Genomic DNA, 24,464 nt, shown 5'->3' with positions numbered 1-24,464 from the left:
TAGAAACTGACCAAATGTGTGCTGTGGGGACGTCGTAGGTGTCCAGAAAACACTGATAATAAACCAAGAAAAAAGACTCTTCTGAACTTTAAGTACCTACCTAAGTAGCCTACCGTACTTCCACAAACCTTCTACATGCATTACATTAAACTGTTGAGTGTACTAATTCCTACTAAAGCACATGACATTACACTTCCTTCCTCTTCTTAGCTACTTAAGACATCAAAAATACCAAAACCTGACATAAAGGGAATGTAGAATGAAATCTGAAGTGATTACAATGAATGTACCTTTTGATGAGTTTTGTGTTGACCAGTGACATCAATCTGATTGTCTGACAGGGGGGCCGGTTTGGACCTGTCCATGGAAATGCTGTCAGTTGTAATGCTGGTCTTCTGTAAAAACATATTTTATAGTGACAGCGTTTTAGAATATGAAAATAAAGACAAATAAATGATCAATTTGATGTAAACACTGCATAATATAATCAATATGGACCTCTTGTTCTGACACAATCTTTAAGATGAGATGCACGCAAATATACACCAGACTTCTGAGAAATCAATCAAATTCAAAGTAAAGTATTTCTTTCTGGCCAGCCAAGCCCTGTCTGTTATCACACAACTCAAACACACCAGGCTTTGTGGGGACATTTTACACATAATGTAACAGTTCCTTATATGGACCACTGTGGTCCAAAATGTTTCACACACAGTTTCTACTCAGAAACTGACCAAATGTGTGCTGTGGGGACGTCGTAGGTGTCCAGAAAACACTGATAATTAACCAAGAAAAAAGACCCTCCTGAAGGTTAAGATCTGCCCTAAGTAGCCTACTGTACTTCCACAAACTTTATAGATGCATTACATTAAACTGTTGAGTGTACTATTTCATATTAAAGCACATTACATTACACTTCCTTCCTCTTTGTAGCTACTTAAGACATCAAAAATACCAAAACCTGACATAAAGAGACTGTAGAGTGAAATCTGAAGTGATTACAATGAATGTACCTTTTGATGAGTTTTGTGTTGACCAGTGACATCAATCTGATTGTCTGACAGGGGCGAAGGTTTGGACCTGTCCATGGAAGTGCTGTCAGTTGTAATGCTGGTCATCTGTAAAAACATATTTTATAGTGACAGCGTTTTAGAATATGAAAATAAAGACAAATAAATGATCAATTTGATGTAAACACTGCATAATATAATCAATATGGACCTCTTGTTCTGACACAAGCTTTAAGATGAGATGCATGCAAACATACACCAGACTTCTGAGAAATCAATCAAATTCAAAGTAAAGTATTTCTTTCTGGCCAGCCAAGCCCTGTCTGTTTTCACACACAGTTTCTACTCAAAGACTGATCAAATGTGTGCTATGGGGACGTCGTCAGTATCAAGAAAACACTGATAAAGAACTAAGAAAAAAGACCCTTAGCTGATTAAGACAACAAAACTACAAAAAATAAAGAGACTAGAAATCTGAAGTAATGAACATGAATGCACAAATCCAATCTGATCACTAACAAATAACAGTGCAGGAACTCTGGTTAAAAATATCTGATTTGCCTGCAGTCTGAACATACTTAACAACAGCTTAGATTGATATCTTCTTACATATGCTAATAGCTGGTCTACAGCACAGCAATATAATGTTCATACAATTATTTATTGTTGTGAATACTCACGTTTCCTTTAACAGGTGCTTGCAGCCATTATCCACCTGAGCACATGTTGGCAACACAGCTCGGACGAGAGAAAACACAGCAACAGTTGTTTCCGTGAATAACTTTAACTCAGTTAAACCCTCAGAGGGTTTCTTTTATCTTCATCAATAACTTACACCACTTTTTAGCAACACACTGGTCAAATGTATTCCTCCTTTTGCCTCAATTCCATAAGCATGCTTTGACGGAAGCTAACTGTTAAGTTTCCCTACGTAAAAGTACATTTGACTTCCTTTGGGATTTCAAATTAAAAGCCCCAAAACGGAAGTTACAGTCTCTTTTATATTTTCATGTAAAATAAAGCCGCTATTTTAATCTGCCCTGTGAAATTTGGTCATTAAAAATTACTTTATTATTTTAAATTATTTTTTAAAGTATCTTTGTCAAAAGCATCAGTTTAACTTAAAATGTAGTACTTCATACATTCACTCAAATATACATCATTGCAAATACTGATCAGGAATTCATCACAGCAAAATAATAAAACACATTCAAAAAAGATATAAAATCAACACACAATAATCAGTTAGACTAAATAATTAACATTGTCTTTTTAGTTTGCATTCAACACCTTTACAATGAATTGTTAGGATTAGCCTAACTATCCTGTAGACGCAGAGTCTAAGCCTCAATTAGTTTTTTGCATACTAGCTATTATGCAAACTAATTTGAGCTAATTAACCTATTTTGAGCACTAAACACTGGTTATATTGGTTTGTCATATGCCTACAAATAACCGACTACCACAAATAAATTCAAATTCACTTACCTTGTGTTTCACTATAGTTTCTCTGTACAAATCATTAGCCCAATAGCTGGCATCTTCTGCAAACAATCTTTCTCCAGCATGTGAATTATGACCTTTAAGGCGAGACACGGCAGGCAACAACAGTTTTTTTTTACTGGTCAATTCTGAGATTTTGAGTTATTTGTCTTCAATAACATGTCTTCTTTCAGACTGACTGACAAAAAGTCAAAAATACATATTTAGGTCTTTATTTTACTACACTTTGTCTGTTTGCATATGTAGATTTCTCCTAAATTCAACAAAAGTTGGCGTTATAAATCATCACGCTGCTCCGCGATGACTGTCTGCCCCCTGTCATCACGTTTAATTTGTCTTTATTGTGCAGGGACAGGGCTTAAAGTTAGCGTGCAGTATATCCAAAGAATCATGGGTTCTGTAGCAGTTTACTACTAGAGGTGCAGTCTCTGCAAAGAAGATACGTACAGGCAAAGTGTCTACACATCTCTGCGTCTTCAAGACGTATCCAGGAACGATGCAGCATTTCATGTGAATGTGTGATGGTGCTGTTAGTGGATGAGTTAGGCTTGGGATATGCAGCTCTCAGAAAAAGCAGCAAAGTGTTGGGGATTCCTGGCCTTCATGTTAAAACGTATCAGAGACACCAAAGGAGAGTAACAGGTTTGGAAACGCACTCTCTCTCTCTCTCTCTCTCTCTCTCTCAAAGCAGTTTACAGAAATTCATAGCCTACATGTCATATATTAAATATATAGGTGTCACATATATACTATACTTTACTGATCGCGATACATCACACTATATTACAAAACAATTACTTTACACAACAGTTACAGTTTTTGTATAATATAATTACTATACAATACTAAACAAATCTGTTATTTTGGGATCCTAAAGTGGTTGTGAGTCCCTCAGGCTGTGGCAGGCAGATACATATTTAGCTGTCAGTGGAGCTGCTGTCCCTTCTCCTAGGAGAACTTCAAGCTTCTTTTCTGTTGTTAACTTTGGGAAGTTTTATTTTTTTGGCTATTTTTCCAAGATGTAAATCTCTTAGTGAAGATACTTTTTTCCCAGTGGAGGAGGTAGTGCATATCTGTCTGACCCAGTTGGTGGTCACTGAGCCTGTATTTAGTCAGGATCTGTCTTCATATCTCTGATAGTGTGAAGATACTATGTCAAATAACAATTTAGTCTACTTTGTTTTCTCCGATGTTCTAAATATTGGTCTTTTGAATGATTCATAATTAGTTTTGTTCTGTTGTGTTGTTATGAACCAGTGCTGATGGGAGCCTTGTTAGTTAGCTTCACCATCAGCTGACTGAGGGGACTGTTTTGTGCGGGAAAAGTAAGCCTAAGGCAGCAGCAAGTATGGCCAGCTCCACCTTCAATGAAGGTGCCTCTGCCGTGCTTTCTTTTATGGAGATGTTGTGGCTTCAGAGCACAGTTGTGATGGTCAATTCAATGAGAGAAACTGATCTCAAGATCTTGAAAGCTGAGGCAGTCACAACTGTCAGTGGAAAAAAATAGGCACAAGAGTCTAAGCACAACTAAAATACATATGGTGCTGGAATGGACAATTAGACTTTAGAAAGTTGTGGCATCTACGTTTGGTCTTGTTCTGTGTCCATACAACTGTGGATGATACCCCAATGTTAATTCATTCATTGAGTTGATGTAGGCCTTAAATGCCTGCCTTTTTATTAAATAATCCATATTCATGAGCTTGAAATATTCTATATTATTATTACTGATGTTTTTGAGCATTTTTTTTTCAATAGAAATTTATTAAATTCCACTACTTAAATCTTATAATGCTGTTTTCTGAAAATTAGTTTTTTGTCATTCATGCCAGTATAAACATCTCAGCCTATGTACACCAAACTTTCCAGTTATACACTGAGCAGTATTCTGAAGATATTTACAGAAAGATTTGTTAATAAATCATTTCTGGCCTGATTTATGTGACATTATAATCAAAACAATATGGCGAAAATCCATTTTTCTAAGGCTATGGACAGTATATTTTGATTTCCTAGGTAATGAAAGCAAATATCTTGAAATCCCTCTGTAAGTTTGATTTCATCTTGTGTGTAAACAGAAAGAAAAAAGAATTTTGTACCTGGAGTTATCATATTTTCAGATCTACTAAAAATATATGCAACATCATGCATATTTAATGAGAAAATGCATAATTTGCATAACTAAACATACAAATTTCAAAAACTTGTAATACATTTTTTTTATATAATTGTGTAAGTAGTCAAGTGAGGAAGTTTCATGGTGATATCTATTATTTTAAAATGTTACCCTATTCACCTGTAGCCTTAACACTGATAATTACTTTTTGCTGATGAAATCATTCCTAATGAGGACCAGGAAGTGGGCGGTAACTAACCATATTTGGAATGTGTGTGTGTGAAGCAATGAGTGCAATACCACTCTCAAAGTACAGGGGCGCTAGTGAGCACACCTTATACACACACACACTGACTGAAAAATGTGTTTTATGGGCCTATGCTAAAAATCACTCAGGCTCCTTCAGAATGACTTCAGCATTCATTTAAAAGGGTTTGCTTTATAGGGACCTCATTTTTGGTCCCCATACCGCAAGAGGTCCCCATGACGTGACTGTGTAAACAGATTCATGTCCCCACAGGGTGTTGAATACCAGAACACACACACAGACACACACACAGAGACACACACACACACACACACACACACACACAGAGACACACACACACACACACACAGAGAGAGACACACACACACACACACACACACACACACAGAGAGAGACACACACACACACACGCACACACATGCACACACACACACACACACACACACACACACACACACACACACACACACACACACACAGAGACACACACACACACACACACACACACACACAGAGACACACACAAACACACACACACACACACACAGAGACACACACACATACACACACAATCACACACACACAAGCACGCACACACACACACACACACACACACACACACACACACACACAGAGACACACACACACACACACACACACACAGACACACACACACACGCTACAAAAACGTTGCTTTTTCATCATTTTGAACGTTTTTTTAAAAACAGTTTCTCAATAAAAAATGGTTTATTTCGACGATATCCCTTCTACCAGATCTTTGATGCTATCAAAGCTCTAAAGGCGTCTCACCATTCTTTACCACATAGATTAAACTATTGGTGTCGATGTAAAGGATCCTCTCTTTCAACTGTTCTAAATAGCTGTAGAGTTTTAGACGCGCATGTGCTGTGGTGAACGCCGCAATAAATATATTGTTCTGTTTACCAGGTGGGCGAATGCATCGATCTGTGTATCTCCATCTAATTAAGGCTCTTTCGTTGTCTAGAACGTTAAAGTATTCGACCTTGTGTGTACCCGAAAAAAGGTAGGAGAATAACTCTTCAGATTCTGAGATGATGTTGGTGTGTAGTAGGTTATCCCTCTGCGCAAATCAACCCCATAAGCTGTTTAAGCAAAGTTTAGCAATTTTTCTTTAATTCGGTCCTCTGTGTTGCAATAGATTTACCGTACAGGTTTTCAAACACTTGATCAACGTTCTCTATAGTTATGTCCATAGGAGCCATTTTTATGCTGCTGTGATAACTATGATTATAGCCTTTTACCAAGTCTTGTAAAACATCAAGATATCGCATGGTGTTGTTAGCTGTGAAATATCTCCACATTCGGCTTTTTAAAGTGCGATTAAATCGTTCAACCACAGAGGCTTTGAGATCGCTAGCTGTGGAAAAATGTATGATGCCGTGTTTTTTCATCAGAGCCTCAAATCGCTTGTTAAAAAATTATTTTCCTGCGTCGGTTTGTAGTTTTAAGGGCATCTGACTCTCCTCAAAAATTGACTCAAAGGCCTCAACCACATCGGATCCAGTTTTTCTCTTTAGAGCACGTACGTAAGCCTTTTTTGAAAACACATCTATGACCGTTAATAAATAATTATATCCGTCATTATAATCTGCTAAGGCTTGCATGTCGCATAGGTCGGCTTGAAATTGGTTTAAAGGACGCGGTACGAAAACTCTGTTTCTGGTAAAATGTATTCTGACTGGTCTGTGCAGTGTGTATGCATCCTCTCCTGATAAAAAGTCTTTGACCTTTTCACGCTCGACTGTCTCACCCGTTTCAACATGCACTCCCCTACGAAGGCGTTCTACACCCCCAAAACTACCTGGGTGTGCAGGGTTGTAATAAATATGTTTCATGATATGTGTCTCTGACATGTTGAGATTAGAATGACAGAAAAAGACTGTGCGTTGGTTATTTGAATTTTTTTTTATTAGAATTCAAACATATACATCAGTGTTACAAAACAATATAATAGAAAAAAAAACTTCTAACTAAAACAATTTGATGTTAAAGACACAAACACACAAATACAGATGTGTTAAAAACATTTAAAACAATTTGTCATAAAAAAAGAAAAAACTAATTGTTACTACTACAAAGTGATTATATATAGAGTTTGTGCTAACAGAGAATAATCTAGAGTACGCTGCATATCAACGTGCAGTTTTTTGAGTTCATCCGTAACGTTGACAGAGTGGTTGTTTTGCAAGAGTTGACTGATAACATCTACATACAGGGTGTAAAAAACAAGTATGTGCCAGGGATTAACGTTGTCACTCGTTAGTTCTTTTAAAATTTTGTCAAAACTGTCGGACAAAGTAGATTCAACCCCATATGCCACCTGGTGCACCCATGCCTCCCAAGGTGTATGGGGCAAAAAAGTAGAACACATCCTGGCTTTTTCCATTAAGCTCTCCAGTCTCTCAAATGATGACTGTTCGTGTACTCAGGCGTGTGCAGTTTCCCTGAGGGGTGAACATGATTCTTCTCTCTGCAGCGTTTTTATTTTCACCGCTTGGTAGGTCTCTTTTTATAGGGTGTGGTTTATCCCATGTGGGCAGGTAGAAGGAGTGGTTTGTCTCTGACATATGGATGGGGTGGGTGTAGAGTAGTGTTTTTTTTCATCAGGGTATTATCCCAAATGTGACAGCTGTGAAACAAGGAAGTGATTGTTTCACTGATCTGATCCAACTTTCACTCCATACTTTAGCTGGTATAACCAACAAAGTCCGGAAAACACCGCATTCAGAATTGAACAGATCCATCTTTCTTTGACTCTTCTTTATTCTTCAGCTGGTAACTGACATGGAAGAACCAATGACCCTCAGATGAGGATTTTGACAACCAAATAGCCGAAAAGGATTTTTTGACCAGATTGCAGAGATTTTTGGTCCTCTTCCACCACCTCCCCGACACTCCTCGGATTGATTGACTTTAACACGCCCCAATCATTGGAAGATAATGTGGCTACACCACCAGATCCTGCAGTGTGTTTCCTTCACTTCGCTGATACAGACACAGTTCTCCGGTCTGATACCTAAACATATATCCCCAACTACCATGCTCTCCATAAGGTCTTAAAGACCATTCCTTATGCAGATGCACATTGAGTGGCGGAGGCTTTTGGATCCTGCACATAAACAGCATACTTTTTCTGGGACCATCTACACCGGACTCTTGTAAAATGGTTATCTTTGTTTCACTAATGCAAGACGTTGCGTCATCCCCCGACATGGTGAGTGAAAGAATCTTATTTTGACTACACACAGATGACATAATGCCTTGTGAGTATGAGGGGGGGAAAAAAGGAGGGGGGACACGTGGTTAAAAGGAGCCCCCATATGCTAATTAGGTCTATGTCTGTCTAAGAGTCACGTCATTTAAGTTTATAAGAATACAATTTGATGGATAGGAACCCTCCAACACACACACACACACACACACACACACACACACACACACACACACACACACACTTTGAGCAAATTATGTGGAAATCTCCCTTTAGATGAATGAGTCAGTGTTGCTGTTTTTTATCATTGTGAATAAGAACATTGAAAGAATTATACAGAATTATAATGAACTATAATTATATAACGTTATCCTGGATGATGTAATGTCTAGACAGTCAATTCATACGTAGAACAAAGGGGCCTATCCCATACATATGCAAATGAGGGGGCCCCATGGGCACGCGTGGGGAAGGGGGCGGGGCGTGGGAATATGCAAATAAGGTCAAAGGTCAAGGGGGCGGGGCGTGGGAATATGCAAATGAGGTCAAAGGTCAGAGCTGTCAAGTTTGACGAAAGGTAGATCCTATACTCTCTCTCACAACCAAATAAACACAACACAACTATATACACACAACACAACCATATACACACAACACAACTATATACACACAACACAACAACACAACCACATACACACAACACAACCATATACACACAACACAACCACATACACACAACACAACCATATACACACAACACAACACAACCAAATACACACAACACAACCAAATAAACACAACACAAACACATACAAACAACACAACCAAATAAACACAACACAACCACATACACACAACACAACTATATACACACAACACAACCAAATAAACACAACACAACCACATACACACAACACAACCACATACACACAACACAACCAAATAAACACAACACAACCATATACACACAACACAACCATATACACACAACACAACACAACCATATACACACAACACAACACAACCATATACACACAACACAACCACATACACACAAAACAACCAAATAAACACAACACAACTATATACACACAACACAACCAAATAAACACAACACAACCACATACACACAACACAACCAAATAAACACAACACAACCACATACACACAACACAACTATATACAAACAACACAACCAAATACACACAACACAATCAAATAAACACAACACAACTATATACACACAACACAACCATATACACACACACAACACAACACAACCACATACACACAACACAACCAAATAAACACAACTATATACACACAACACATCCAAATACACACAACACAACCAAATAAACACAACACAACTATATACACACAACACAACCAAATAAACACAACACAACCAAATAAACACAACACAACCAAATACACACAACACAACCACATACACACAACACAACCATATACATACACACAACACAACACAACCATATACACACAACCACAACCAAATAAACACAACTATATACACACAACACAACCACATACACACAACACAACCAAATAAACACAACACAACTATATACACACAACACAACCACATACACACAACACAACTATATACACACAACACAACCAAATACACACAACACAACCAAATAAACACAACACAACTATATACACACAACCATATACACACACACAACACAACACAACCATATACACACAACCATATACACACAACACAACCATATACACACAACACAACTATATACACACAACACAACCATATACACACAACACAACCAAATAAACATAACACAACCATATACGCACAACACAACCAAATTAACACAACACAGCTATATACACACAACACAACCATATACACACAACCATATACACACAACACAACCATATACACACAACACAACTATATACACACAACACAACCATATACACACAACACAACCAAATAAACACAACACAACTATATACACACAACACAACCAAATAAATATAACACAACCATATACACACAACACAACCAAATAAACGTGGTGGTGGTGAGTTGGGTCAGGGGGTGGGGGAAGACTCTGGACAGACCTGGTAAGCCCAAACGGGTAGTGCGGGTAAATTGGGAACGTCTGGAGGAGGCCCCTGTCCGACAGACTTTCAACTCACACCTCCGGCGGAGCTTTTCGTGCATCCCTGTGGAGGCTGGGGGCATTGAACCTGAGTGGACGATGTTCAAAGTTTCCATTGCTGAAGCTGCGGTGAGGAGCTGTGGTCTTAGGGTCTTTGGTGCCTCAAGGGGCGGTAACCCACGAACACCGTGGTGGACACCGGTGGTCAGGGAAGCCGTCCGACTGAAGAAGGAGTCTTTCCGGGATATGTTATCCCAGACGACTCCGGAGGCAGTTGCAAGGTACCGAAGGGCCCGAAGGGCTGCAGCCTCTGCCGTGAAAGAGGCAAAGCAGCGTGTGTGGGAGAAGTTCGGAGAAGACATGGAGAAGGACTTTCGGTCGGCACCAAGGTGCTTCTGGAAAACCGTTCACCACCTCAGGAGGGGGAAGCGAGGAACCATCCAAGCTGTGTACAGTAAGGATGGGACGCTGTTGACCTCAACTGAGGAGGTAATAGGGCGGTGGAAGGAGCACTTTGAGGAACTCCTAAATCCGACTAATACGCCCTCTATGGTAGAGGCAGAGCTGGAGGATGAGGGGGGGATTGGCATCAATTTCCCTGGTGGAGGTTGCTGAGGTAGTTAAACAACTCCACAGTGGCAAAGCCCCAGGAATTGATGAGATCCGTCCAGAAATGCTTAAAGCTCTGGGTGTGGAGGGGTTGTCTTGGTTGACACGCCTCTTCAACATTGCGTGGAAGTCTGGGACGGTGCCTAAGGAGTGGCAGACCGGGGTGGTGGTTCCCTTTTTAAAAAAGGGGGACCAGAGGGTGTGTGCCAATTACAGGGGTATCACACTTCTCAGCCTCCCCGGTAAAGTCTACTCCAAGGTGCTGGAAAGGAGGGTTCGGTCGATAGTCGAATCTCAGGTTGAAGAGGAACAATGCGGATTCCGTCCCTGGTCGTGGAACAACGGACCAGATCTTTACTCTCGCAAGGATCCTGGAGGGAGCCTGGGAGTATGCCCAACCAGTCTACATGTGTTTTGTGGATCTGGAGAAGGCGTATGACCGGGTGCCCCGGGAGATACTGTGGGAGGTGCTGCGGGAGTACAGGGTGAGGGGGTCCCTTCTCAGGGCCATCCAATCTCTGTACGACCAAAGCGAGAGCTGTGTCCGGGTTCTCGGCAGTAAGTCGGACTCGCTTTCAGGTGAGAGTTGGCCTCCGCCAGGGCTGCGCTTTGTCACCAATCCTGTTTGTAGTATTTATGGACAGGATATCGAGGCGTAGTCGGGGTGGAGAGGGGTTGCAGTTCGGTGGGCTGGGGATCTCATCGCTGCTTTTTGCAGATGATGTGGTCCTGATGGCATCATCGGCCTGTGACCTTCAGCACTCACTGGATCGGTTCGCAGCCGAGTGTGAAGCGGCTGGGATGAGGATCAGCACCTCTAAATCGGAGGCCATGGTTCTCAGCAGGAAACCGATGGAGTGCCTTCTCCAGGTAGGGAATGAGTCCTTACCCCAAGTGAAGGAGTTCAAGTACCTTGGGGTCTTGTTCGCGAGTGAGGGGACAATGGAGCGGGAGATTGGTCGGAGAATCGGCACAGCAGGTGCGGTATTACATTCAATTTATCGCACCGTTAGACGAAAAGAGAGCTGAGCCAGAAGGCAAAGCTCTCAATCTACCGGTCAGTTTTTGTTCCTACCCTCACCTATGGTCATGAAGGCTGGGTCATGACCGAAAGAACAAGATCCAGGGTACAAGCGGCCGAAATGGGTTTCCTCAGGAGGGTAGCTGGCGTCTCCCTTAGAGATAGGGTGAGAAGCTCAGTTATCCGTGAGGAGCTCGGAGTAGAGCCGCTGCTCCTTTGCGTCGAAAGGAGCCAGTTGAGGTGGTTCGGGCATCTGGTAAGGATGCCCCCTGGGCGCCTCCCTAGGGAGGTGTTCCAGGCACGTCCAGCTGGGAGGAGGCCTCGGGGGAGACCCAGGACTAGGTGGAGGGATTATATCTCTAACCTGGCCTGGGAACGCCTCGGGATCCCCCAGTCGGAGCTGGTTAATGTGGCCCGGGAAAGGGAAGTTTGGGGTCCCCTGCTGGAGCTGCTACCCCCGCGACCCGACCCCGGATAAGCGGATGAAGATGGATGGATGGATGGACAACCAAATAAACACAACACAGCTATATACATACAACACAACCAAATACACACAACCACATACACACAACACAACTATATACACACAACACAACCAAATACACACAACACAACCAAATAAACACAACACAACTATATACACACAACACACCAAATACCTTGTTCGTGAGTGAGGGGACAATGGAGCAGGAGATTGGTCGGAGAATTGGCTGCTCCTTCGCGTCGAAAGGAGCCAGTTGAGGTGGTTCGGGCATCTGGTAAGGATGCCCCCTGGGCGCCTCCCTAGGGAGGTGTTCCAGGCACGTCCAGCTGGGAGGAGGCCTCGGGGAAAACCCAGGACTAGGTGGAGGGACTTCCAGCTGGGAGGAGGCCTCGGGGAAGACCCAGGACTAGGTGGAGGGACTTCCAGCTGGGAGGAGGCCTCGGGGGAGACCCAGGACTAGGTGGAGGGACTTCCAGCTGGGAGGAGGCCTCAGGGGAGACCCAGGACTAGGTGGAGGGACTTCCAGCTGGGAGGAGGCCAGGTTTTTTGTAGTTGATGACAGGTATGATGTAAAAAGTCTGCTTTTTAAAAAAAAATAAAAGTCTGCCTGCCTCTATGGGAATCTAACATGGGGGGTACTGACTTATGCCCCCTGTATTTTAAGGAAGAACATTTATTTATTGACGATACATTATTCATTCACAAAGATAACTGGTGTCCTTAAAGGTTGGATTTTCCTCATTTTTTTTTAATGAAGGCATTAAGATCAGTTTCCTAAAGATGATGTTTTTATTCCTCTTTTTAGTAACTTTAGCATGGCTTCCTACTTTGTTCTCATGACTGTAGATATGTAGAATTTAAGATAATTAAACTGTAATACAAATTAAAAAGCTTACAATAATAAGTCCAAACTTCAACATTATTTACAATAGTTCTACCTTATAAATGTACGAATACATCAGAATATTTAGAAATACATTTAAATATTTAAAAAATATATATTAAAATGAATCAAAATAATAATGAAAAAATGTAATGAAACAAGAGAGGAGCGCTGCGTTTGAGACAACCTGTACAGTAGGAATATTTAACTTCCTCAGTTTCTGTTTTGTTGTAATAGTTTCTGACTTCTATTGTTTCTAATAACAATGAATTATTTGGTTAAAGGGAAGTTAATATTGGACTTCAGCTATATGAACTATTTCACAAGACTTTGGCATCATTTGGGAAAACTTTTGACGTTTTTGTCGCTTTTTTTGTTGTTTATCTGGCCATAATGTCCCTTCTTTCCTCCCTTTTTCTGATATTTTTGTCTCTTTATTTAAACGTTTTTTTCAGCATTTTTTCCTCTTTATTTCATGGTTTTTTTCAACACATTTTAGCGTTTTTGTCATTGCTTTTTGGACATTTTTGCTGCTTTTTGCGGCATTTTTTTCAACATTTTTGTGGCATTATTTTAAAGTTTTTTTAAAGCCGTTATATAAGATCTGTAAAAAATTTGGGAAAAATGATAATTCTGTAGCTTTGTAAGACATTTGTGTCTCTAATTTCCTTCCTGTTTTGTATCTAACTGTTTTCCAACTGACACATAGTGACATCGTTCTGTTGGACTTTACTTTCACCAGATGGACACAAACATGACTCTGCAGATCTGCGTCTGCAACATGACTCAGCAGAATGTTCACGTTGCTCTGCGTCCCCCTGGAGGATTTATTCTGCCACCTGGTGGCCGCAACCGTTAATGCATCTGTGTTTTATTAAAGGTCCCATGACATGGTGCTCTTTGGATGCTTTTATATAGACCTTAGTGGTCCCCTAATACTGTATCTGAAGTCTCTTTATATAGACCTTAGTGTGTCTGTGTGTGTGTCTGTGTGTGTGTGTGTGTGTGTGTGTGTGTGTGTGTGTGTGTGTCTGTGTGTGTGTGTGTGTGTGTGTGTGTGTGTGTGTGTGTGTGTGTGTGTGTGTGTGTGTGTACTGAGACTCAGAGGAACGATCAGACAGGAGTTTGAGTTATTTTATCATCCAACACAACCAGCTCAGGATCAACTACAACTCCCATGATGCTTAGACACAAAATAGCAACAATAACGTCAAAAAGAGCAACAAAACGCATTTCTACAATTTGATGATCACAGCTTCCATCTTTAAAGGACTGGAAGTGGAGGAAGTTTACAATGTTCACGAGGAATCTGTTCAATCATTCTGAATTATTTCATACAAAGTTCATTCATTAGTTCATAACAATAAGCTGAAATATTTCTGTAAGTGTGATCCTGTACAGACTCAACTGATCAGCAGTGAGAAACAGGAGGAGACTCTCCGTCCTACACAGGACTCAGAGACACTGAGGAACCAGGAGACCAGAACCTGAACCCAGGATAGAGAGGCTGAGTGAATGTGGTGTTTAAGGTGTGGAGGAGGATCAGTGAGTCAGAGGAGACTGAGTAGAAGGACAGAGAGCCAGCAGGAACGTCCACATACACTGCTACTCTATCAGAGACAGAGGAGGAGGAGATGGATGCTACTCTGTTAGAGACAGAGGAGGAGGAGATGGATGTTACTCTATCAGAGACAGAGGAGGAGAGATGGATGACTGTTCCTCTCTTATTGTGCCAGACATAGTAACGACCATCAGAGCAGTTCAGACTCCAGGACTGATCATTATATCCAAACACACAGTCATAACTGTCTCCTCTCCTGCTGATTCCTCTGTAACTCACTGATATATCAACCCCTCCTCTCCTCTCAACCTCCCAGTAACAGCGACCAGTCAGACCATCTCTACACAGCAGCTGATGATAGGAGTCAAACCTCTCTGGATGATCAGGATATGGCTGATCCTCCTCCTTCACTAATGTCACCTTCCTGTTGTTGTCAGACAGTTTGAGGTTTCTGTTCACTGTGTTTGTGTCGACTGTGAGTTGACAGGAATCTTACGGAGAGAAGGAGACACAACACAGCTGCAGTTATTAACCAATCAGCACTTTGATGATGACATCAGAGGGTTGAATGAGTGATGTCACAGTTTGATGAATGAAATGTAAAAACACACTTACATCTCCATGGACCTGGTGTCAACCATCTGACTCCAGCAGGCTCCACCCTGAAAGGAGGAGGAGGGGGGGGGGGGCATTACATCACTCATCACAAAGACCCAATATTTAAATCTGCCATTAAAAAGAAAAGAGCAAGAACAAAAACACACACAAGTATGTGAAGAAACATATTAAACCCAGTCATCATCTTCAATGAGTTGAGCTCTGACTTTAGTGACCAGTTTCTTGAGGCGGTAAACCTCTTGGATAGTGAACCCTTCTGTATCTTTCCTCAGCCAGGCCACAGACCTGATAATCCCTCTCAGATCAGGGAAGAACTGCTCCGTCTTCACCGCCTTGATCCCTTTAGTGTCCTGCAGGAACTTCTTGATCTTATCCAGAGGATACAGAGTTAACTTCTCTACCTGGGATGCTGTCCACTCACAATCTTCCTCATCATCATCATCATCATCATCATCATCATCATCATCATCAACACAGACCCTCTAGCAGCTTTTTAGCTTTAGCATCATTCTGCTCTTTGTTAGAACTGTTTTTTCTTTTGCTGGATCTTGTAGTTACATCCATCTCATCAGACACATTTTCAGCCAGAGCATCATCAACCACATTTGTAATATTCTGACTGCAGCTTGTCTTATTTGCACTGCCTTTCTTTTTCCCTGTCTGTCTGTTATTTTCTGCTGCCTCAGTAGACTGGGCATTTCCTTCATTAACAGTTGTATTTCCACACTCCTGTTGTACAACTAACTCTGTAACCTCTGCAGTTTCTGCACACTGTTGCGCACCTGCCGAGTCTGAGTCAGCCGCAGGTGGCGCAACATCTGAGTCTGAGCCCCCCGGAGGCGACTCTGCGGCCCGGTCGGCCGAACCGCCCGACCCAGCGGGACCGGGAGCCGTCTCGGCCGAAACACCCGGCTCCCCGGGACCGGGGTCCGATCCCGCGGGACCGGGAGCCGTCTCATCCGAACCGCCCGGCCCCCCAGACTCGGGGGCCGGCCGACGCGGACAGGCCCCCGAACGGACCAAATGACCCTCCTCCCCACATCCAAAACACTTCATGGAATCAGAAGTCGCAAAAACAACATAGCTGAAGCCTTCCACTTTAAAACTGAACGTTAGATTTCAGAGTCATGAAGACTTGTCTTCTGTGACACAGTACGTGCTTGAGTTTTAAACCATTTTAATGGGAGACATCAGCTGGCCGTACCGTGACAGCTCTCTGGCCAAATCCTCATTTTTAATAAACGGAGGTACGTTTGAAATCATGATTCTTTTAGCTGGGCTCACCAGCGGGAGAACCGGGGTGAAAGTATCCCGGATAACAATTCCTCTTTCTACCACAGTCTCAACCTTCGCCACATCATCCAAGAAAATAACCACAGCCTTGTTCATACGGGAGGCAGACTTCACACTGTCAAACCCCACCACCTCCCCGACAGCATAGCTGGCCTCCTCCACTGAACAGCCCACATGCGGGGAAATCCTCACCGCATGTCGGCGTGTCAGCTTCTCCAGCACCGCATGGCCGCCAAACACGGGCATAATGCCCGGCTGACACCCAAACTACCTGAACAAAACCCACCACCAACTAATAACTAACAACTACACAACAAGATAAACACGTACAAAACCCCAAATAAACAGAAAAACAGAGATAGAAACTCACACGCTCCGTAGACTCACTCAGCACTCACACTCACACATCCACTCAGAGAGAGACAGAGAGAGACAGAGAGAGAGAGAGAGAGAGAGAGAGAGAGAGAGAGAGAGAGAGAGAGAGACAGAGAGAGAGAGAGAGTCAGAGAGAGAGAGAGAGAGAGAGAGAGAGAGAGAGAGAGAGAGAGAGAGAGACAGAGAGAGAGAGAGAGAGAGAGAGAGAGAGAAGAAGAATAGTAGACATGTTTTTCTGAAGCTCCTTCACCTGGGTCCAACATTGGGAGAGTTAGCGTTATCAGCTGGTTAGCTTAGTGCAGGTGCTAACGGATCCAAGAGTGTATCTGGTAAGTTACCCCACTAATAATGCCCAGAATGATACCAAACTTCTACAGTAGTACCAATAGGTTATGTTCTCATAACACGATGGATTGGAACGTTTGTAAGTACACCAGGAGTTTATTTAAATAAGACTTGCCTGCTGGCTTCTCCTGCTAACACAACAGCTAACCCTGCTAACACAACAGCTAACCCTGCTAACACGACAGCTAACACTGCTAACACAACAGCTAACACTGCTAACACAACAGCTAACTCTGCTAACACAATAGCTAACCCTCCTAACACAACAGCTAACTCTGCTAACACAACAGCTAACTCCGCTAACACAACAGCTAACCCTGCTAACACCACAGCTAACTCTGCTAACACTACAGCTAACCCTGCTAACACAACAGCTAACACTGCAACACGACAGCTAACACTGCTAACACAACAGCTAACTCCGCTAACACAACGGGTAACTCTGCTAACACAACAGCTAACTCTGCTAACACAACTGCTAACCCTGCTAGCATGACAGCTAACTCTGCTAACACAACGGGTAACTCTGTTAACACAACATCTAACTCTGTTAACACAACAGTTAACCCTGCTAACACAACAGCTACCTCTCCTAACGGCAGCTAACCCTGATAACACGAGAGCTAACTCTACTAACAACAGCTAACTCGGCTAACACGACGGCTAACTCTGTTAACACAACATCTAACTCTGTTAACACAACAGTTAACCCTGCTAACACAACAGCTAACTCTCCTAAGAACAGCTAACTCTGCTAACACAACAGTTAACTCCTCAAACAACAGCTAACTGCTCTAACAACAGCTAACTCTGCTAACACAACAGCTAACTATGCTTACATGACAGCTAACCCTGCTAACACGACAGCTAACCCTGCTAACACGACAGCTAAACTACAGCTAACTCGGCGCTTCACAACAGCTAACTCTGCTAACACTACAGCTAACTATGCTAACTAAACAGCTCACTCTGCTAACACAACAGCTACTTATGCTAACACAACAGCTAACTCTGCTAACACAACAGCTAACTCCTCATTTACAACATCTAATTATGTTAACACAACAGCTAACTCCTCTAACACAACAGCTAACTCTGCTAACACGACAGATAAATCTACTAACACAACTGCTAATTCTGCAAAAACAACAGCTTACTCTGCTATCACAACAGCTAACCCTGCTAACACGACAGCTAACTCTGCTAACACGACAGCTAACCCTGCTAACACTACAGCTAACTCTGCTAACACAACAGCTAACTCTGCTAACGACAGCTAACTCTGCTAACACTACAGCTAACTCCTCTAACACAACAGCTAACTCTGCTAACACAACAGCTAACTCTGCTAACACAATTGCTAACTCTGCTCACACAACAGCTAACCCTGCTAACACGACAGCTAACCCTGCTAACACTACAGCTAACTCGGCTAACACAACAGCTAACTCTGCTAACACTACAGCTAACTATGCTAACTAAATAGCTCACTCTGCTAACACAACATCTAATTATGCTAACACAACAGCTAACTCCTCTAACACAACAGCTAACCCTGCTAACAAAACAGCTAACTCTGCTTACACAAAAGCTAACCCTGCTAACACGACAGATACCTCTCCTAATGGCAGCTAACCCTGATAACATGAGAGCTAACTCTACTAACAACAGCTAACACGACAGCTAACTCTGCTAACACAACTAACTCCTCTAACACAACAGCTAACTCTCTAACAACAGCTAACTCTGCTAACACGACAGATAAATCTGCTAACACAACAGCTAATTCTGCAAACACAACAGCTTACTCTGCTATCACAACAGCTAATAATGCTAACACGACAGCTAACTCTGCTAACACAACAGCTAACCCTGCTAACACGACAGCTAACTCTGCTAACACAACAGCTAACTCTGCTAACGACAGCTAACTCTGCTAACAACAGCTAACTCGGCTAACACGACAGCTAATTCTGCTCAAACAAAAGCTAACCCTGCTAACACGAAAGCTAACCCTGCTAACACTACAGCTAACTATGCTAACTAAACAGCTCACTCTGCTAACAAAACAGCTAATGATGCTAACACAACAGCTAACTCTGCTAACAACAGCTAATTCCACTAACACAACAGTTAACCCCGCTAACACAACTGCTAACTCTGCTAACACGGCAGCTAACTCTGCTCACACAACAGCTAACCCTGCTAACACGACAGCTAACTCTGCTAACATGACAGCTAACTCTGCTAACACAACAGCTAACTCTGCTCACACAACAGCTAACCATGCTAACACAACAGCTAACTCTGCTAACAAAACAGCTAATGATGCTAACACAACAGCTAACTCCGCTAACAACAGCTAACTCCGCTAACACAACAGCTAACTCCTCTAACACAACAGTTAACCCCGCTAACACAACTGCTAACTCTGCTAACACGACAGCTAACCCTCCTAACACAACAGCTAAACCTGCTAACACAACAGCTAACTATGCTAACTAAACAGCTCACTCTGCTAACAAAACAGCTAATGATGCTAACACAACAGCTAACTCCACTAACAACAGCTAAACCTGCTAACACAACAGTTAACTCTGCTAACACGACAGCTAACCCTGCTAACACGACAGATACCTCTCCTAATGGCAGCTAACCCTGATAACATGAGAGCTAACTCTACTAACAACAGCTAACTCTGCTAACACAATAGCTAACTCGGCTAACAAGACAGCTAACCGTGCTAACACAACAGCTAACCCTGCTAAAACTACAGCTAACTCTGCTAACACAACTGCTAACTCTGCTCACACAACAGCTAACCATGCTAACACAACAGCTAACTCTGCTAACACAACAGCTAACTCCACTAACAACAGCTAAACCTGCTAACACAACAGTTAACTCTGCTAACACGACAGCTAACCCTGCTAACACGGCAGCTAACTCTGCTCACACAACAGCTAACCCTGCTAACACGACAGCTAACCCTGCTAACACTACAGCTAACTCGGCTAACACAACAGCTAACTCTGCTAACACTACAGCTAACTATGCTAACTAAACAGCTCACTCTGCTAACACAACAGCTACTTATGCTAACACAACAGCTAACTCTGCTAACACAACAGCTAACTCCTCATATACAACATCTAATTATGCTAACACAACAGCTAACTCCTCTAACACAACAGCTAACCCTGCTAACAAAACAGCTAACTCTGCTTACACAAAAGCTAACCCTGCTAACACGACAGATACCTCTCCTAATGGCAACTAACCCTGATAACATGAGAGCTAACTCTACTAACAACAGCTAACTCGGCTAACACGACAGCTAACTCTGCTAAAACAACAACTAACTCTGCTAACACAACTGCTAACTCTGCTTACACAAAAGCTAACCCTGCTAACACGACAGATAGCTCTCCTAATGGCAGCTAACCCTGATAACATGAGAGCTAACTCTACTAACAACAGCTAACTCTACTAACACGACAGCTAACTCTGCTAACACAACAGCTAACTCTGCTAACACGACAGCTAACTCTGCTAACACTACAGCTAACTCCTCTAACACAACAGCTAACTCTGCTCAAACAAAAGCTAACCCTGCTAACACGACAGCTAACCCTGCTAACACTACAGCTAACTATGCTAACTAAACAGCTCACTCTGCTAACAAAACAGCTAATGATGCTAACACAACAGCTAACTCCGCTAACAACAGCTAACTCGTCTAACACAACAGTTAACCCCGCTAACACAACTGCTAACTCTGCTAACACGACAGCTAACCCTCCTAACACAACAGCTAAACCTGCTAACACAACAGCTAACCCTGCTAACACGACAGCTAACTCTACTAACAACAGCTAAATCTGCTAACACGACAGCTAAATCTGCTAACACAACAGCTAAGGACAGGGAAGAGGAGCAAGAAGCAAGCTAAGGACCAAAAGGCTCCAAACAACAGGAAAAACCACCAAAGGCTAGCACCATCTCCTTCCCACTCAAGAGGAGCTGTAGTAGAGTAGTAAGGTAAGCTTCCTTCATACTCACAGTAGTTTAATTTCTAATATCAGCAGGACAGACAGGCCATGGACAGAGAGCTGACTGCTGTAAGCGAGGAGCTGCAGCAGGACAGACAGGCCATGGGCAGAGAGCTGACTGCTGTAAGACAGGAGCTGCAGCAGGACAGACAGGCCATGGGCAGAGAGCTGACTGCTGTCAGAGAGGAGCTGCAGCAGGACAGACAGGTCATGGGCAGAGAGCTGACTGCTGTCAGAGAGGAGCTGCAGCAGGACAGACAGGCCATGGGCAGAGAGCTGACTGCTATAAGAGAGGAGCTGCTATATACATATTCATATGCTGAAGTATATTTCTGGAGTGTTAAAGATGAAAAGAAAAAATAACAAGAACCGTACAGAACCGAAAACCGTGACCCTAAAACCGTGATACGAACCAAACCGTGGATTTTGTGAACCGTACCACCCCTAGTATATACAGTCAGGTCCATAAATATTGGGACATCGACACAATTCTAATCTTTTTGGCTCTATACACCACCACAATGGAGTTGAAATGAAACGAACAAGATGTGCTTTAACTGCAGACTTTCAGCTTTAATTTGAGGGTATTTACATCCAAATCAGGTGAACGGTGTAGGAATTACAACAGTTTGTATATGTGCCTCCCACTTTTTAAGGGACCAAAAGTAATGGGACAACTGGCTGCTCAGCTGTTCCATGGCCAGGTGTGTGTTATTCCCTCATTATCCCATTTACAAGGAGCAGATAAAAGGTCCAGAGTTCATTTCAAGTGTGCTATTTACATTTGGAATCTGTTGCTGTCAACTCTCAATATGAGATCCAAAGAGCTGTCACTATCAGTGAAGGAAGCCATCATCAGGCTGAAAAATCTAAACAACCCCATCAGAGAGATAGCAGAAACATTAGGTGTGGCCAAATCAACTGTTTGGAACATTCTTAAAAAGAAAGAACGCACCGGTGAGCTCAGCAACACCAAAAGACCCGGAAGACCACGGAAAACAACTGTGGTGGATGACCGAAGAATACTTTCCCTGGTGAAGAAAACACCCTTCACAACAGTTGGCCAGATCAAGAACACTCTCCAGGAGGTAGGTGTATGTGTGTCAAAGTCAACAATCAAGAGAAGACTTCACCAGAGTGAATACAGAGGGTTCACTACAAGATGTAAACCATTGGTGAGCCTCAAAAACAGGAAGGCCAGATTAGAGTTTGCCAAACAACATCTAAAAAAAGCCTTCACATTTCTGGAACAACATCCTATGGACAGATGAGACAAAGATCAACTTGTACCAGAGTGATGGGAAGAGAAGAGTATGGAGAAGGAAAGGAACTGCTCATGATCCAAAGCATACCACCTCATCAGTGAAGTATGGTGGTGGTAGTGTCATGGCGTGGGCATGTATGGCTGCCAATGGAACTGCTTCTCTTGTATTTATTGATGATGTGACTGCTGACAAAAGCAGCAGGATGAATTCTGAAGTGTTTCGGGCAATATTATCTGCTCATATTCAGCCAAATGCTTCAGAACTCATTGGACGGCGCTTCACAGTGCAGATGGACAATGACCCGAAGCATACTGCGAAAGCAACCAAAGAGTTTTTTTAAGGGAAAGAAGTGGAATGTTATGCAATGGCCAAGTCAATCACCTGACCTGAATCCGATTGAGCATGCATTTCACTTGCTGAAGACAAAACTGAAGGGAAAATGCCCCAAGAACAAGCAGGAACTGAAGACAGTTGCAGTAGAGGCCTGGCAGAGCATCACCAGGGATGAAACCCAGCGTCTGGTGATGTCTATGCCTTCCAGACTTCAGGCTGGAATTGATTGCAAAGGATTTGCAACCAAGTATTAAAAAGTGAAAGTTTGATTTATGAATGTTAATCTGTCCCATTACTTTTGGTCCCTTAAAAAGTGGGAGGCACATATACAAACTGTTGTAATTCCTACACCGTTCACCTGATTTGGATGTAAATACCCTCAAATTAAAGCTGAAAGTCTGCAGTTAAAGGACATCTTGTTTGTTTCATTTCAACTCCATTGTGGTGGTGTATAGAGCCAAAAAGATTAGAATTGTGTCGATGTCCCAATATTTATGGACCTGACTGTATATAATGTTTGCACCGAAGGGACTAGGAAAGAGCATTTTGAGGGACTTTTTGAACTTGGAGTTGGTACTCTCCCAGTACAAGAGGAACTTAGAGAAATAATTGGTCCTGATGTCAGTATACGTCTCTGATCGATCACATGAGCCATGTAGCACCAGCAACTGACATTTTAAACCTCTAGATAACTAGTCTGCCGAAAGACACGCTCTTCTCACAGCGTAGAAAGCACATTGATTTGTGCTAAGCTAAACCATGGACAGTTCCTTTAACATACAGAGATGTGTCCAAACTACATCAATTATTAACAGGAAGTCATCATTTTAGTTCCTGGAGATGTTTTTCTTTACATCTTCCTACACAAATATCTCCTTTTTGTTCATCAGTGTTTGTACCTGAGAGTGTCTAGTCTCCAGTTTGGATCCTCCAGTCCCGCTGACAGTAGCTTCACTCCTGAGTCTCCTGGATGATTGTAGCTCAGGTCCAGCTCTCTCAGATGGGAGGGGTTGGCCCTCAGCGCTGAGACCAGAGAGGTACAGCCTTCCTCTGAGATCAGACAGCCTGACAGACTGCAAACACACAGAACAACACACATGAACCCTCTCAAGTCTCAGGTCCAGCTCTCTCAGATGGGAGGGGTTGGAGCTCAGCGCTGAGACCAGAGAGGTACAGCCTTCCTCTGAGATCAGACAGCCTGACAGACTGCAAACACACAGAACAACACACATGAACCCTCTCAAGTCTCAGGTCCAGCTCTCTCAGATGGGAGGGGTTGGACCCTCAGCGCTGAGACCAGAGAAGTACAGCCTTCCTCT

General features: G+C 42.6%; 1 protein-coding gene across 1 annotated transcript; it reads right to left on the bottom strand.

Moving 5' to 3' along the window:
• Positions 1-14,423: 14,423 nt before the first annotated feature.
• Positions 14,424-24,378, bottom strand: LOC144514135 (stonustoxin subunit alpha-like). The gene is made up of 3 exons (XM_078245334.1): positions 24,045-24,378; positions 15,480-15,526; positions 14,424-15,355 (listed from the first exon to the last, which is right to left on the bottom strand). Exons 1-3 carry the CDS (start codon positions 24,242-24,244, stop codon positions 14,748-14,750), a joined length of 855 nt encoding a protein of 284 aa, XP_078101460.1. The 5' UTR covers positions 24,245-24,378; the 3' UTR covers positions 14,424-14,747.
• Positions 24,379-24,464: the final 86 nt, after the last annotated feature.

Source organism: Sander vitreus, unplaced genomic scaffold (genome assembly GCF_031162955.1).
Source record: "Sander vitreus isolate 19-12246 unplaced genomic scaffold, sanVit1 ctg463_0, whole genome shotgun sequence".
In the NCBI taxonomy this organism is placed as follows: domain Eukaryota; kingdom Metazoa; phylum Chordata; class Actinopteri; order Perciformes; family Percidae; genus Sander; species Sander vitreus.
This window is presented reverse-complemented; position numbering and strand designations above follow the sequence as displayed.